Below are 15,185 nucleotides of genomic sequence, written 5' to 3'. Positions count from 1 at the left end.
TAACCTATTAGGGTGAATTATGCATTGTCAACTGAGTGTATACTTAACATTTGTAACCTATGTTACTTATTGATCAGTAAATATGTTGTTGTTCCATTGCCTTTCTCTATAATGGTTAAGTTTGTTTAACAAGTTCAGTGATGATTGAATATACATTCAGTATCACTTCTTTTTTTTTAAATCACAGATATTAATGAATGCTACATGCAGGGTATTTGTCCAAATGGTGACTGTTTAAATACTTTGGGAAGCTATAGGTGCACCTGCAAACAAGGGTTTGTTCCAGATCCTACATATTCGTCTTGTGTTGGTAAGTAAGAACATGAATTCATCTCACTTTTTTACCTTCTAATGAGCCTTATGTACTGACTAGTAAAAAGTTGGAAGACTTAGAAAATAAAAAAAAATCCTATTTCCTTCTGCTCATTCCATTGGTGAGCATTTTAACACTGAGTACTAAAAAAAACGTGGTCATGATAAACTGCAAATGCTCTTGCATATATACCACAACAAAGTGAAACACCTTTTTCCTAATCATACATGATGGATCATCAGATTGAGTATTCAGGTACATTGGATTATGCTGCTGCCTTCAGGAGATTGGAAAATGGCAAACACAGCTGTAAGGACAGACTGGTACTCCCACTCCCAGCATGCCTTTTTTTTGGATCTTAGGAGAAAGGACATCTTCTTACTGCTGTGAGAGAAGCAAACCTTTTCCACTTTTTCTCAAGACATCTTTTAGCAAGATTCTTTCATTGTTGTATAGCTACTGGGCTTTATTGTGCAGCTTCCTGGATTGGCTGATCCTCTGCATATCCATGGAGAGAGTACTAGGACACTGTTGAGAGGCCTATAATGTGACGTCTTTGCATTAGACTCTGCATTCCTAGATACACTTGGTGTAACATCTGGGTTCGCTGAAAAGTGGTTTACATACCCAGGGCCTACCTTCATCAGCCACACCTAAAGTTACCAATCTCTAAAAAGTCCTAAGCCTGTTAAAGCTGATGTAAGTGCATTCCCTAATGCAACCAGTCTTGTGTAGTGACTAACATAACCCAGAAAAAACTCTTTGCTTCTCCAAAACTGTTTGCCCAGCAATACCATATGGAAGAGGGATTCCTTTAAAGTGGACATAACCTGTGATGGCAAAGAATAATAAAATTAATTACAGACTGCCCACTCAAAAAAACAAATAAATAAAATAAATAATGAAGCTACTACCTCAAATCTTAACCCCTTGGCGTCGACCACCTCCCGCCCCTTTAAGGGTTCTAAAAGCTGGGAGACGAAGGCAGGCTCTCAGCACAGTATGTAGTTTCAACAGGGCTGCATACATGCGGTTGCTCGATTTGTAGGCCGACACACTGAGCTGCCTCATATATGCATGCGGTCAGCTTCAAAAGTTAAACAACAAATATAAAATTAAATAATAAAGAGCTATATGTGCTATTATTATAATAAATGTAATGGGGTTCACACATTTGGTAGGTTTTACCAGGTGGATATTTAGGACTCATCTGATGCGGCTTTGGTTGTAAGATTCTTCATGTCACTCTGTAGGCTCTTGGAGCCACCTTGTTATCCTCCTGGTTTTGTGGGCTGTTAGCCTTTTGCTTGCTGTGTTCCCCACACCACAGTTAAAATGCTTTTGAATGTCCCAGTGTATCTTAGAAAGTGTTACTAAACCCAGGACCCTGCATTCACTCTATCTGCCTCTAAATGCAATAGGTCAAAAAGCTTAATAAAACTCAAGTAAAGGTCACTCACATTTAAAAGGATTACAACAGGCTCATCAGGAATCTGTGAAGCCAGGAAGGATGCTCATGGAGACACAGAGTAACACCGATCGTGCGTCAGGAGGGAGAAGAGTCCTGGGTTACTACACCCAGGACCCTGCATTCACTATATCTGCTCTCCCACAGTACACACTACATGGAAATGCAATTATTTTAGTGAATATAAACTGGTAAATACCTTTTCTCATCAGCAGTATATAGCAGTCTTGTGACTTCTATCAGTTTCCAGCTGAGCACTGGTTAAAGCTTGTAGGAGGAGTTTTCTTTCTGCACTAGGAGGATGCAGAACCCCTGACCTCTGTCTGGACACCACTTATTGGCCCTGTGCTGACTGCATGCAGTCTCCCAAGAAAAAATAAAAAACCTCTCTAGCAATACACACCAAATTGAGCATGTGCAGGGTGACTCCACATGATATGTCTTATCAGGAGATAAGGAGGACACTGGAAGAAAGGGAGGATCAGAGAAGTCAGGATCAAACAGCATTTTTACACAATGCAGAGGATTAACACCTTAGGTTCCACAGTGAGTATAACAAGCATGCTTTACTGTATATGCAGACTGATTTTACAGTTGTGGGTTTACATTAGTGTACAAATAGGAAAATAGAATTTTTGACTTACTAAAAAAAATCCTATCTTTGGAGTACATTAAAGTGTTACTAAACCCAGAACCCTGTATTCACTATATCTGGTCTCCCACAGTACACAGAACATGGAAATGCAATTATTTTAGTAAATATAAAGTGCAAGATACCTTTTCTCATCAGCAGTTAGAGCAGTCTTCTGACTTCCATCAGTGTCCAGCTGAGCACTGGTCAAAGCTTGTAGGAGGAGCTTTCATTCTACTCTCACTGCCCTTTGAGATTGCATAACCCCTGACCCTCTGTCTGGACAGCACTGATTGGCCCTGTACTGATCACATGCACCCTCCCAAGAAAAAGAAAATGATCTCTAGCAGTTCACACCAAAGTGAGCCTGTGCAGAGTATCCCCGAAGCTCTGTTCTCTGAGGAGATGAAATGGGGAACATGGAAGAAGGGGAGGATCATGGAAGACAATTTAGAGGATTAACCCCTTAAGTTCCACAGTGAATATAACAAGCATGCCTTACTGCATATACAGACTGACTTTACTGTTGTGGGTTTATTAACACTTTAGGAACACAGGACCCTCCTCTCTGTCCTTATGATCTTACTAGTGCTTCCCTCAAAACTAAGACATGCTGGGAGTGCGAGGAGGTACACTGGGCAGTCCTCATAGCTTTGTTTGCCAGTGTCCAGTCTCCTGAAGGCAGCAGAATAACTCAGTGTACCTAAATACTTCATCCTGTGCCATTTCTATGTACTCCAAGAATGGGATTTTGAGTCAAAAATCCTTTTTTTCAATCTAACAATTGTTTTAAGTGGGGAAATATATACAAATCCAGGAAGGAACTTGATAAAATGCCACAATTTAATTTTTACATTTTTTTTCTCCTAAAGCTAAGAAATGTGATCTCCTAATGTTGCAGGTGGCTCACCAACGAATGTATTTAGCCAGTAAACTTTGTGCACTTTGTGTTCTGACAGGTAGTTCCTGTCACATCTGTATCAGATTTGAGTTTCCTAGATTTCATTCACATGTCTTTGGCTGCAAAAACCTTCTTTAATAGGTGATCTACATTTACTGAAAGTACAATAATAAGTGCTATATTTTGGCAAAAGTAGTCCTAAGGTTTTGTGGAAGGAGTTTATGTGGCAAGCGACCAAGGTAAAATTATATGTTCTCAGTCAATGACAGTAATTAGCACCTTCTACTTTGGCATGTCTCCAGTTCCTGTCCCTTTTCCTGCCTTATTTCTCTATCCTCAAATATATGTAGGATATACTGTTTGTGACATGCTGTGGAAGGGTTATTCTATAATTGTACAGAGGACTAGGTTGGCTCAGATTCATATAGATAAACACTGAAACAGAAGACAGTTTTAAACCCCAATTTTCTCATAAACTTTTAAATCATATATCTTTCTTTGTTCCAGATATTTCATGCAGGAACATTTTTCAGTATACTTTTCCTTTCAACACCTGGCAGCCAAGCAGTAGAAATTATGTAGCAAAGACCAGAATGTCAGAGCTTGAGTAAATAGGCTTTCGTGTTTTTTCTTTTTTATATACATTTGTGAAACAGTTTGAAACGATTTAGAATTAAATGTTTTAATTTACATTTTGATTTCATGGAGAAGGTTTGCTTTGCTTGTCTGGAAAAACCAGCATACCCTCTTCTGAACTGATTTTCATCCCCTGAGAATGTAAAAAGGAACTTTATCTCAAATGCAAACCATTTTTTCCTAACCCTTTTGTATGCTGAAGTCATTGATGCCTAGATGGCCAGCCGATCTGCTCTGTGACAGCTGCCGGTCATCGGCAGTAGTTTCCTCACGCTATGACAGCGTGATGAAAGTGCTGCCGATAACTGGCAACTGTATTTACTCCGTGATCTGCTGTGTCATTGGACACAGCTGATCACGTGGTAAAAGGCTGCTGTTGGCCTTTTACCTCATCACGTGATCAGCTGTGTTTGTAGGACACGGCGATTACGGAGATCGCCCTGTGTGCGCCACTGGGGATGCGTGGGAGGGCGCGTTCCGGAAGGACGTCATATGACATTGTCCAAGAACTGGACAACCGTACTGTAGCCCTCATTTGGCTATAGCGCGGTTAGCAAGTGGTTAAAAACATAGATCAGATTTAGTTAGGGTTTAAATGTACTTTAAAGTTATGTAAAGACAAAATGTTTCCATTAATACTGAATAGAGTAGAATGACTAAAACTGTCTGGGATATATTTACTAAAACTGGAGAGTGCAAAATCTAGTGCAAATCTGCATAGCAACCAATAAACTTCCAGGTTGTTTTGTCAAAACTTATTTGAACAAGCTGACTATAGAAGCTCAAATGTAAGATGCAGTGCTATATGATATGATCAATAAATGAAAGTGGCTATACAGAGTAAGTGACCACTATGCAATAAAGTGTCTCGCCAAGCAATAGCGAGGATGGTAGTGACATATATAAATATATAAAGGTGACAATAGTGAATAGTCCAGCATGAATATGGTATAATGCAAGGTAAATATTAATGAACAAAGTCCAGTATATTCCATGAACAGGGGCAGACTGACAACTCATGGTGCCCCCGGGCAATAGGGGATCATGGGGCCCCTGTGTCCTTGCCCAAACTCAAAAAAGCCTATGAAAAAGGTACCAGGGGCATCTCATGGGGCACCCTACTGACCCCGGGCCCTCGGGCAGTGCCCGAGTTTCCAATTGGTCAGTCCGCCCCTGTCCATTAAATATCCGTGCAATTGACTCCGTGCTAAGGGATTGCTGTATGAATGCACTCACCAGAAGTGCATTATAAATGCGCATAAAATCATATCCAAATTCTCCGCGATGGAAGTATGGACCCAGGAAAAGAACTCCACTGGCTTATTCGCAGCATACAGGGAAGACACCAGACATCAAACACTGGCCTCTCACAGCATACAGGGATAGCTCCAATGGTCCCTCTCCACCATAGATAAACAATGTCAAAATTGATATGTTCCACCTTGAGGGAAATGGCTCGCATAAACAAGCCACAACGGGAATAAAAAATGAGGATATAGCGATTCATCCTTTTATGCTAGCTGCTTCGTTTGAATCATGCGCTCGCTTGCTACCTTTTTGCATGATATCTTGACTATAGAAGCTGCTTGGCTACCATACACAGCTGCATCAGATTCTGAGTACACCAGTTTTAGTAAATCTACCCCGCTGTGTCTTGACTAGGAGATATCTTGTTTTGGAGATATCCCTTCATTTCCTGTCTCAGAAATTCAACAGGATTCTCTCTTGGGCCCCGTTCATGTAGCATCTCCTAGATTGTAAGCTCCAAGGAGCAGGGCCTTCAAATTCCTCTTGTATTGAACTGTATTGTTGCTGTATTGTCTCCCACTATATTGTAAAGCGCTGAGCAAACTGTTGGCGCTATATAAATCCTGTATAATAATAATAATTCCTGCTACATGATTTTGACAGGATGATTCCAAGCAATTCTGCATGTCACATAGGGCAGCCCATTCATTTTAATGGGCTGCCCTATAAGTATTTTTCTAAGATTTATTATTCCATAAAATACAAATACCACGCACCAGGACATATGCAGAGCTGTTAACGCGGTTCACACGATCACATGCTTAATCATAATTATTTATGATTAAGCACTGGATCATGTGAAACGTGTTAACAGCTCTGCATATGTCCTCGTGCTATTTGTATTTTATGGAATAATAAATCTATCATTATCATTCATCATTCCTCCGGTGTGCGACCAACCCTTCTTCCTTTGCAACGTGTGTGGTGGCGAGCCAGGGGCTGCACCTGTTTTGGTTTGATGTGGATTGTCGGCCTGGATCAGTAATTTCTTTGTTTCTTGCCGTTGAAAGATAACCCAAACACGCACCACAATGTTCTGCGATTTTCACACTATTTGGAATTGCGGCAATTCTACAGTTGGGAGTGGTCTTAAAGGGGAAGTTTAAGCCCCTCTTAGAAAATTGTTCTAACCATTCCACAATCAATTCCAAATGACTAAAAATTTTGGCCATGGATATACTATTACATGCATTATTTGTCGTGTAATATTGATATTATTTATCAAGCTGATATAGTAGGTAGCCAGACAGATATTTATGTACATCAGTGGTTTATAAATAGATAAATTAAACTTAGATAATGAAATGTGGTGACATATGAAATGTGACTGTTCAAGTTTCTAGTTCTTAGCAGTGCTATGGAGTTGTCTGGAGGCATTTCTATATTCAGACTATGTGTAGGAGTAATATTCTCTGTCTACTTAAGGCATTATTTTGTGTCCCATGCATACCACTTTGCTATATATAATGAACCCTAGACGGGGTAATTTTTAGCCACCATTGCTGTTTATTTTGGCCTGTTGAGTGCTTTCTACTTGGCTCCAACAGATAAAATGTCAGAGAGGCAAGACGTTCTCTCCCAGGAGGAGTAGAGACATTTACGCTGCATACCACATTTTAAGAGATATATGCAGCCTGCTATACAGAGGATTTATGTCGTGAAAGAGCTGTGTACTTTAACTATTCAGAGCAAAGCTCATTTTCATTTGATTGATGGTTTAAGAACATAGGTAGCTTATATCACTAGCACATAAGTGCGTGTTTGAAACATCTGTTGCATTTAAATAAAGCGAGTGCCTAAATTAGTACAAGTCTGTGTTCTCTGTTTTATAGATCAGGACATTATTAATAGGTTAAAAGCATTGTATAATGTAACCAACTGTCTGATATTTAAATAGTGTTGTATTGTTTCACCTTGGCGCAGCCATTGTTTTCCAAATTACCAGAGCACCGTAATCTGAGTAATACTTTTGAACAGATTGCTAATGGTTGATCAAACACTTACAGCTATGTTTTTAACATGCAGTATATGTTCATAAATATTGCCATCTGCTTCTGTGATTGCTCTTATTGGCATTACTGTTGATAATTTTCTGCCTTTCTAGATGTAGCCTGCTAGATGCAAATTACCAAAGGAGTAAGGACCCTTAAAGGGGTTGGGAAGGAACAACATTTTTACCCAATGCATTCCCTGTGCCCTTACCCAGGGCTGTGGATAACGGGGTACCACCAGTCCTACTGTATGGGGCCCAGACCATCAGGAGGGCCCAGGCAGCTTGGGTGAATCTGAAGTGGGCAGGAAGGGTGATCAGCATCCACGTGGGGGGGGGGGGATTACTGAACCAATTACCTGTACAGCTGTTGCAGAGAGCCATACAGGGGATCGGTTCCAGTAACTGCCCCCTTCCCCACTGCACCCATCACCCTCCCTGTGCGCCATACATTTCCCCCTGCTGCCCATACCCCCCTGTGTGCCCCCACCGCAGCAGTTCTGCCAGCTTCCCTCCTCTCCCATTTACTGGCAGCTGCAAGCACACAATTGGATCCTTCAAGACAAAGAGTGGGGGAAAGGGTCCAGTATATATGCCACATTTACCAGGCCCTTCATATCCTGAATGAAGACAATGAGTGATTGGTAACGGAAGCATAGAAAACTGGTGAGTTTTTTTCTGGGGGGCCCTGTCAGGTTGGATGTATGGGGCTCCGTGGTTTCTAACGGCAACCCTGCCCTTACCCCCAAAATACTTACCTGAGTCCTGTACTGATCCAGGACTGTGCACCTCTGTGGTCTCTTCTTTCTCTCCACTCTCACAAGGTTGGCTGAGAGCATCAGACTCAGGATCGAGCCCACATGTCTGCACCCATAGCAAGCAATTGTTGTGGGGGCAGACACAGAAGAGGAGGAGCCTAGATCACCGGCGGGGGACCTAAGAAGACGTTTGGGGATGCTCAGTGCAATACCAGAGTAGGTGAGTATAACATGTTTATTATTTTAATTTTAAACAATTGCCACTTTAACTTGGAAGTGAATGTTCACTGAGGTTATGCTAGCAAAAAACCTTTTAATTCAATTTTTTAAATTCACCCGCTCATTATTGTGTTTAATAGTGAATGTAGGTTCACCTGAAGCTGGCTATACATGGTTAGCTTCATTTTCTTAAGCTAGTCAAAAAAACGATTGCTCCATCCGATTCAGGTTCCTGGAATCCTTAAAGTGGTTTTAAAGGCTAATCCCCTTTCACATGGGGCAGATCCGAACGGAGTGGGGCAGATGAGAGGTCTCATTTTCTTCAGAGCGGACACGGACACAGTCCGCTCTGCTCTGTGGGTGGCCAGGAGAAAAAGGACTCTTCTGTTCATTTATATCCGACTACACCCCGTTCCGATCCGTAAAAAAAAGTAAGAGGACAGTAATCCTTCTGTTTTTTTTAGTTGACCGGATCAGACCCTTGGGGGGGGGGGGGGGGGGGGCGTAAACTGATACAAGTCCATTTACATGTGCCTGTCAACAGAAATGCATTTTGCTCAGGTCTGCCTGAAAAACTGACAGGTGGACCTGATCGGAACGCCAGTGTGAAAGAGGCAAAAGGGTTTTTACCTTAGTGCTTTCTCTGCATTTAGGTAATAAACCTTCCATGATGACCTCCCCCCACATACTTACCTGAGCTTGATCTTGATCCAGTGCTATGACCGAGACCAGCTGCACTGCTCTCTCTCTCCTTACTTAACGTGGAGGCAGCAGCGGGTGTAAGGGGGCAGGGTCGAGCCCCTCCAGGATCAAGCCTGCAACACCTGCAAGTAGTACTACTTGCTATGGGGGCAGACACAGAAGAGGAGGAGTGGACTGTGCTGGAGGGGGACCGCAGAAGAGGAGGTTTGGGGCCCACTCTGTGCAATACCATTGCACAGAGCAGGTGAGTATAACATGTTTGTTATTTAAATTAAAACATTTGCCTTTCTTAACGCTTTAAAGCAGTATTAAAGTGATTCTAAAGGCTTTTTGTAAATAAACATATCATACTTACCTGCTCTGTGCAGTGGTTTAGCACAGAGCGGCCCCAATTCTCTGAGGCTCCCCGCCAACACACCTGGCTCCTCCATTCTTCCAAGTGCCCTAGCATAATCTCTATGGGGACACTCATACAAGCTCAATCCCGAGCTGCACTCTGTGTGCCTATTGATACACACGGCAAGGCTCAGCCCGGCACCCCGCGGTCTCCTCACAGGATGTGATTGACAGCAACAGGAGCCAATGGCTCCAACTGCTGCGTCCATGTCTAGTGAGGATAGAGAGAGAGAAAGCAGAGAGGCACAGCGCTGGATCAAGATTGAGCTCAGGTATCAGGTAAATGTTTAGGGAGGCTGTGGGGGGAGCAGAACACAGAAGGTTTTTTACTTAATGCAGAAAATGATAAAGCCTTTAAAACCAAAATAAGTCCCAAACCACAAATGTACTATATTGCACCTTACCAATCAGATCTGGCTGCATAGGTTTTTTTTTTTTAGTCTGATCTGGCAAGTAGCATTATTAATCTAGGGGCAGAATCGTGTTAGATGCACTTGAAGAGTTAAATACACTAAACAAATTGAAGTCAAACTTCTGCTAACACTTTTAAAGCAGTTACAGCAAACAGATTTTTTCTTTTGGGATAAAAATTTTACATAAAGAAAAGCTGATCCTTTTAAGCACCCCTACCAGTGGTAAATGTTTTGGTTCAACCCTCTAACTGCTACATCTGCAGGACAGTTTGTTCTGTTGAAAAACAAAAGACTTACAGCTCAGATTAATAGGTGAAAATAAAGAATGACAGTCTGAAAAGAAAACTAATTCAGACATCACATCACGAGAATTGGTAAGTTGAAATATAATAAATGTATGTTTTGGGGTTTAATACTGTCAGGAGCTGTAACCTCCAACACCACGTTATATATAGAAATCCAAGTCCACCCTTTCACATCACAGCCCAATCAATCCACAATTCAAAATAAATGGAATTAAAATGCACACCCTTTTTAAATGTCACAATGTCGGACAGCAGGGCTGCTTTGTACTAAGGCTGAGGGAGCCGTCATGACAGGATAACTGACAATGTCTTTCTTTTTATTGGGCTTATAAAAAAATATCCTCCCTGTCATGTTTATTTAGTCTTTTTCACTTCCATAAGTTGGAACTGAAATGTGTAGTTTATAATGTATTATGGCTGGCAGACCTCAGCATCACTTTGCTGTCTCATGAAGTGAGACTGGCACCTTGCCTTCGCCTGAAGTCCTGGATCCCTCTGCCAGGCTGTTTCACGCATTCTACGATCAGAAATATGTACCACAGGCAGGAAGGCTGAAATATTACCCCTTAACAAGCAACTAGTGTGATGCCAATAAACAAGTGAAGAGAACTTTGTAAAATTCGTTCTACATAGTATTACCTTTAGTACAGTGGGGGAGACTTACTAAAACTGGTGCACCCAGGATCTCGTGCAGCTGTGCATGGTAGCCAATCAGCTTCTGTCTTCAGCTTGTTGAATTAAGCTTTGCCAATAAATCCTGGAAGCTGATTGGTTTTCATGCAGAACTGCACCAAATGTTGTACTTCCCAGTTTTAGTAAATAACCCCCAGTGTTTTCTAGCATTGTTCCTTTTTATACCATCTGTCCTAGATAACATTTTTTCCTTGAACCATCCCAGCCTTTATAGTGATTTGCCAATCTCTCTTTCTTGAGATAGGGCCCTTCACACCAGAATGCAGTGTAGAAAACCCGTATTCTGTGCTCGTTTTCCACATCGCTGTTGTGATCTTCAGTAGATGTCAATCTTAAAGTGGTAGTAAACTTTTTTATTTTTACCTACAGGTACCCTTATAATAAAGCTTACCTGTAGGTAAAATGAATATCTCCTAAATGTGCACCGTTTAAGAGATATTCTAGTGAGCAGCACCCAGTGTTGTCACCAACACGTGCCGTTCCTTCAGAGCTGTGTTGTGGGAGTGACGTCATCGAGGCTTGGCCAGTCTAGTGACCGCAACCCAGAAGGAAGACCGCATACCCATGCCATTCCTTTAGAGCACTGTGCCATGTGCAGGAGTCATATCATCACAGCTCAGCCAGTCAGATGGCTGGAGCTCTTGAACCTGGAAGGAATACCGGGTAAAGATGGTTACAGCACGCTGCTGGAGGGCTTAGTTTAAAGTTAAGTCTTTCATAATGTACACCCCTTGAGGGTTATTGACTGATGTGAATGTACAAAATATATGTAAAAGCGCTGCGTAAATTGACGGCGCTATTTAAGTACCTGAAATAAATAAATAATGTGCTAGTATGCCATCTATATAGCACATTATAACATTGCCTTGCAGGGAGAGTTTTTGTTTTATTTTTCTCACGTTTACTACCACTTTAAAGTGGAGTTCCACCTTAAAAAAAAATAAGAAAAACTGTAGCTGCTGACTTTTAAAATACAGCCACCTACCTGCCCCTCGGTCCAGTAGTACCTTCACCACCACTGGTTTCACCGGCTGTCTTCTCTCCCTGGCGCCGGCATCTTCAGTATGGGCACCTGGCTGTGACAGCTTGCGGCTTCACAGCCGAGTGCCCACTGCACATGCGCGAGAAGCGCTGCGCTTTGTGAATGGCTCCTGTAGGCTTCTGGGACCTATCACGTGTCCCAGAAGACTGCGGGAAGGGAGGGGGGAGGACAACTTCTGCTTCCGATCGCTAAATTGCCCCCCCCCCCCCCCGCTCCAAAAAGGTGCCAGTCCTTAATGGGAAGCGGGGGACAAAGGCTTGAAGCAGAACTTTAGGTGGAGCTCCACTTTAAGTGTTCCTGTTCCTGTGCGATTCCTGGTATGAACTGGCCCTTACACCTGTATCATTTAAATAGAACATTTCTGTTTTGAGAATGTTCATTCAATTATCTAAAAGTTAAAGGGGAAGATTCAACAATCGGTTTCGATCAGAGTGAGCGAAAAAAAATTGAAGGACAAGGATGGAAAATTTTTGTTGAATCTAAAAAGAATAAATACATAAGTCATTTAATTTGCTTCCAGAATAGAACAATCATAGTTTTATATGCATGCACTTATCAATGTTTGAATGGTCTACATAAATCGAGACATTGACAAGGCATGGGGATTATAGGCTGAAGTCAAATTTAGCTTCTTATACTAGCTGTGCTTAAAATATATATGTTTAGTTATATCTTTTGTATATATTTTTTTTTTTTCATTAATGAGTTTAATACATACATATATGCATTATTTGATTATTTTATTTTAATATCTGCTTGGAGTTCAGGTTAAATTAATGTTTTTTTTTTCTTTTGCCACTGCTGCTTGGGAATTTTGTTCAAATACAGAATACATTAACTCAGAAATTGTTTTTCTGTTTCTGGTGACCATTTTACTGTTGGGTTGCTGGCTCAAGCTAGCCACAGCCATGACGTAACCAGAGGATGATGTAGCATTTCTAGTGCAACGATACTGTCTGTACTGTAAAGTATATGAATTGTAAAATTGAGTAGCAGATTGTAGTACTAGTTACTGCAGGTTGTTTAAGCTGGGAATTTAGTTGTACAGATAACAGTGTTAAAAAAATAGAAGTTGAACTTCCGCACCAGCACTGGCCCTAGAATAAGAGAATTGCTGGGATTAATCGTCTGCATGTGTACACCTGAGTTGAGGTTAATATTGTTATTACATAGTAGACCCCAGTAATTTATGCTGTAAATGGATAACACAAGACCTGTAATAGTTCTGGAGGCATTGGGGTTGATTTACTAAATAGGCTGTTCACTTTGAAAGAGAATTTGCATTTTGCAAAGGAAGGTTCCCTTAACTTAGCTCTTTCGACTTTCATCATATAATGATGTTCAAAGATCTACTTTGCATGTCATTCTTTACAAAGTGAATTTTCTCCACATTCAATTAGCTAAGGGAAAATTCCCTTGCAAAGTGAATAGTCTATTTGCTACCTTTAGTAAATCAACCCCATAGTCTTTGCCTGTTGTATTCAAACTTGCAGCCATGGAAATTCGCAGTTCAACAATGATCTGTATTTGTCTATGGAATCATTGTTGCAAATGAAATAGGTTCTTCATTATGTAAACAAAAATAAAAAGTCAGCAGCTACAACTACTCTAACTGCTGACTTTCAAAAAACACACACTTACCTTTTCCAGGATCCATCGCTTGGCATCTTACCTGTGGGGAGCCGTCTGTGACTCCTTGCAGCTTCACATCCAGCTGTCCACTATGCCCCTTGAATGGTCCATCAGTCTCCTGGGACCTGTGTCCCAAGAGGGGTAGGCAGCAGCAAGATGAGGGGGGTAGTCTGTTATTCCCAATGAACCATCTTGAAACATAAACACTATTTTTCTCCCACTCTACAATACACTGCCTGCCCCTGATGACTGCATAGAAAGGCTGTAATAAATTTGGTGGCCATGGATGGAAAAGCCAACTCAATCTTCTTTCTGGCTCTGAGTTCTTCCAACACTTTTCTCATGATGGAGAGACTTATCCTTAATCTTCAATTTAACTTTTTGTGATTTTTTTATTTGATTGGGTGGCCTGAACAGCAATGAAATATTGGAATATTAGTCTTTATGCAGCAACACAAAATAAGGTCCTTGGTGCCACTTTAATAAGTGAGTAAAGTGGTGTTCCACTTCTCAGGCTCATGTACCCACTATTAGGGTTGAGATACCTATATGACGGGTACAAAAATATGGTCATGGTTTGGTATAAGTAGCATGCCAGTATAAGCAGCATGCCAGTAGATAATCTGCTGTTGCTTAGTATCTGCGAGAATAATATCTAAACTGTTTCGGAAATATGGAGTGGATCTCCCCATTAATTTTCATTTATCCTCCTTCCCACAGCTGATAATCCTTTAGTGTCTGAGGAGAAGGGGCCATGTTACCGACTTGTGAGCACTACAAAGCAATGCATGCATCCTCTGTCTGTGCAACTTACTAGGCAGCTCTGCTGTTGCAGTGTGGGCAAAGCCTGGGGACCCAACTGTGAAAAGTGCCCTGTACTTGGAACTGGTAAGTCTAAGATTTGATGCTTTTGTTTTGACAATATTATCCGAGTATTAAACTGTTTTGGGACCATCTTTACTCATTAGTTCTATGTTTCTACAAAGGTAAAATTAATTTAATAAAATCAGTTTTGGGAGTATAGATTGATATGACCAGTTTATAATAGCCTTATACCCCTTTTTACCAAGAATATAATAGTAATTAAATCATGAAATCATTCAATAAGTCAAGTAGTTCTACCCACCTAAAATAAGCATACGCCATGATTTTCAGTGGAGGGAAGATGGAAAAGAAATATTGCTCCTGGTCGCATTTATTTTAAATTTTACATTAAAATATTTTTTTAGGTTAAATAAAAAGACTTTAATACATCCCAGCAAAGTCATTAACGCATGAAAGCACAAAGAGCTGTCAGGTATAGTTCTGTCTTTAAAGGACTGAAAACGTAAGATAAGCCATTAAAAATATGAAGTATCAGGTTTTACCTTGTAGGCATTGTGCAGTCAGCACCTGGCACTTATTGGGCTGATTTACTAAAATAGTTTAGAATATTAATTTGCTAAATGAATATTAATATTTAGCTTGCTGAATAAGGTGAAGTCTTGAAATCATGTGCAAAAAAGAATTGTTTTTTAATTATAAACTCTTTTTGCTCATCTCTGTCACTATTTCACTCTAACTGAAAACACAGCTTACCCAGAGAAAAGCTTTTATGCATTACTGGACCTTAACTGTTTTCTTGGTTTAGAGTGGGGGTTGGCAACCCAATGATTGCGATCGATTGGTCGACCATGGGGAGCCGACAGGTCAGTCGTGACCGCGGTTCTTCCTCCGCTGCTCTCATGTTACAGGCAGAGCGGGGGGGGGCATAGGAGACACAGTGGGGGGGGCAAAGG

The 15,185-nt window shown here is 41.1% G+C and overlaps 1 protein-coding gene across 6 annotated transcripts in view; it reads left to right on the top strand.

Moving 5' to 3' along the window:
• Positions 1 to 15,185, top strand: part of LTBP1 (latent transforming growth factor beta binding protein 1) — a 496,680-nt gene that overhangs the window by 372,538 nt on the left and 108,957 nt on the right. For all 6 annotated transcript variants that reach the window (XM_089690181.1, XM_089690179.1, XM_089690180.1 and 3 more), the window contains 2 exons: positions 188 to 310; positions 14,128 to 14,295. In XM_089690181.1, coding sequence (XP_089546307.1) covers positions 188 to 310; positions 14,128 to 14,295 — 291 coding nt within the window. The remainder of the gene's footprint in view (positions 1 to 187; positions 311 to 14,127; positions 14,296 to 15,185) is intronic.

This window comes from Staurois parvus, unplaced genomic scaffold (assembly GCF_062004578.1).
Source record: "Staurois parvus isolate SC_StPar_1 unplaced genomic scaffold, SC_StPar_1.0 ptg000520l, whole genome shotgun sequence".
Lineage (NCBI taxonomy): Eukaryota > Metazoa > Chordata > Amphibia > Anura > Ranidae > Staurois > Staurois parvus.
Note: the sequence above shows the minus strand (reverse complement) of the source record. Positions and strands in the feature narration are given on the sequence as shown.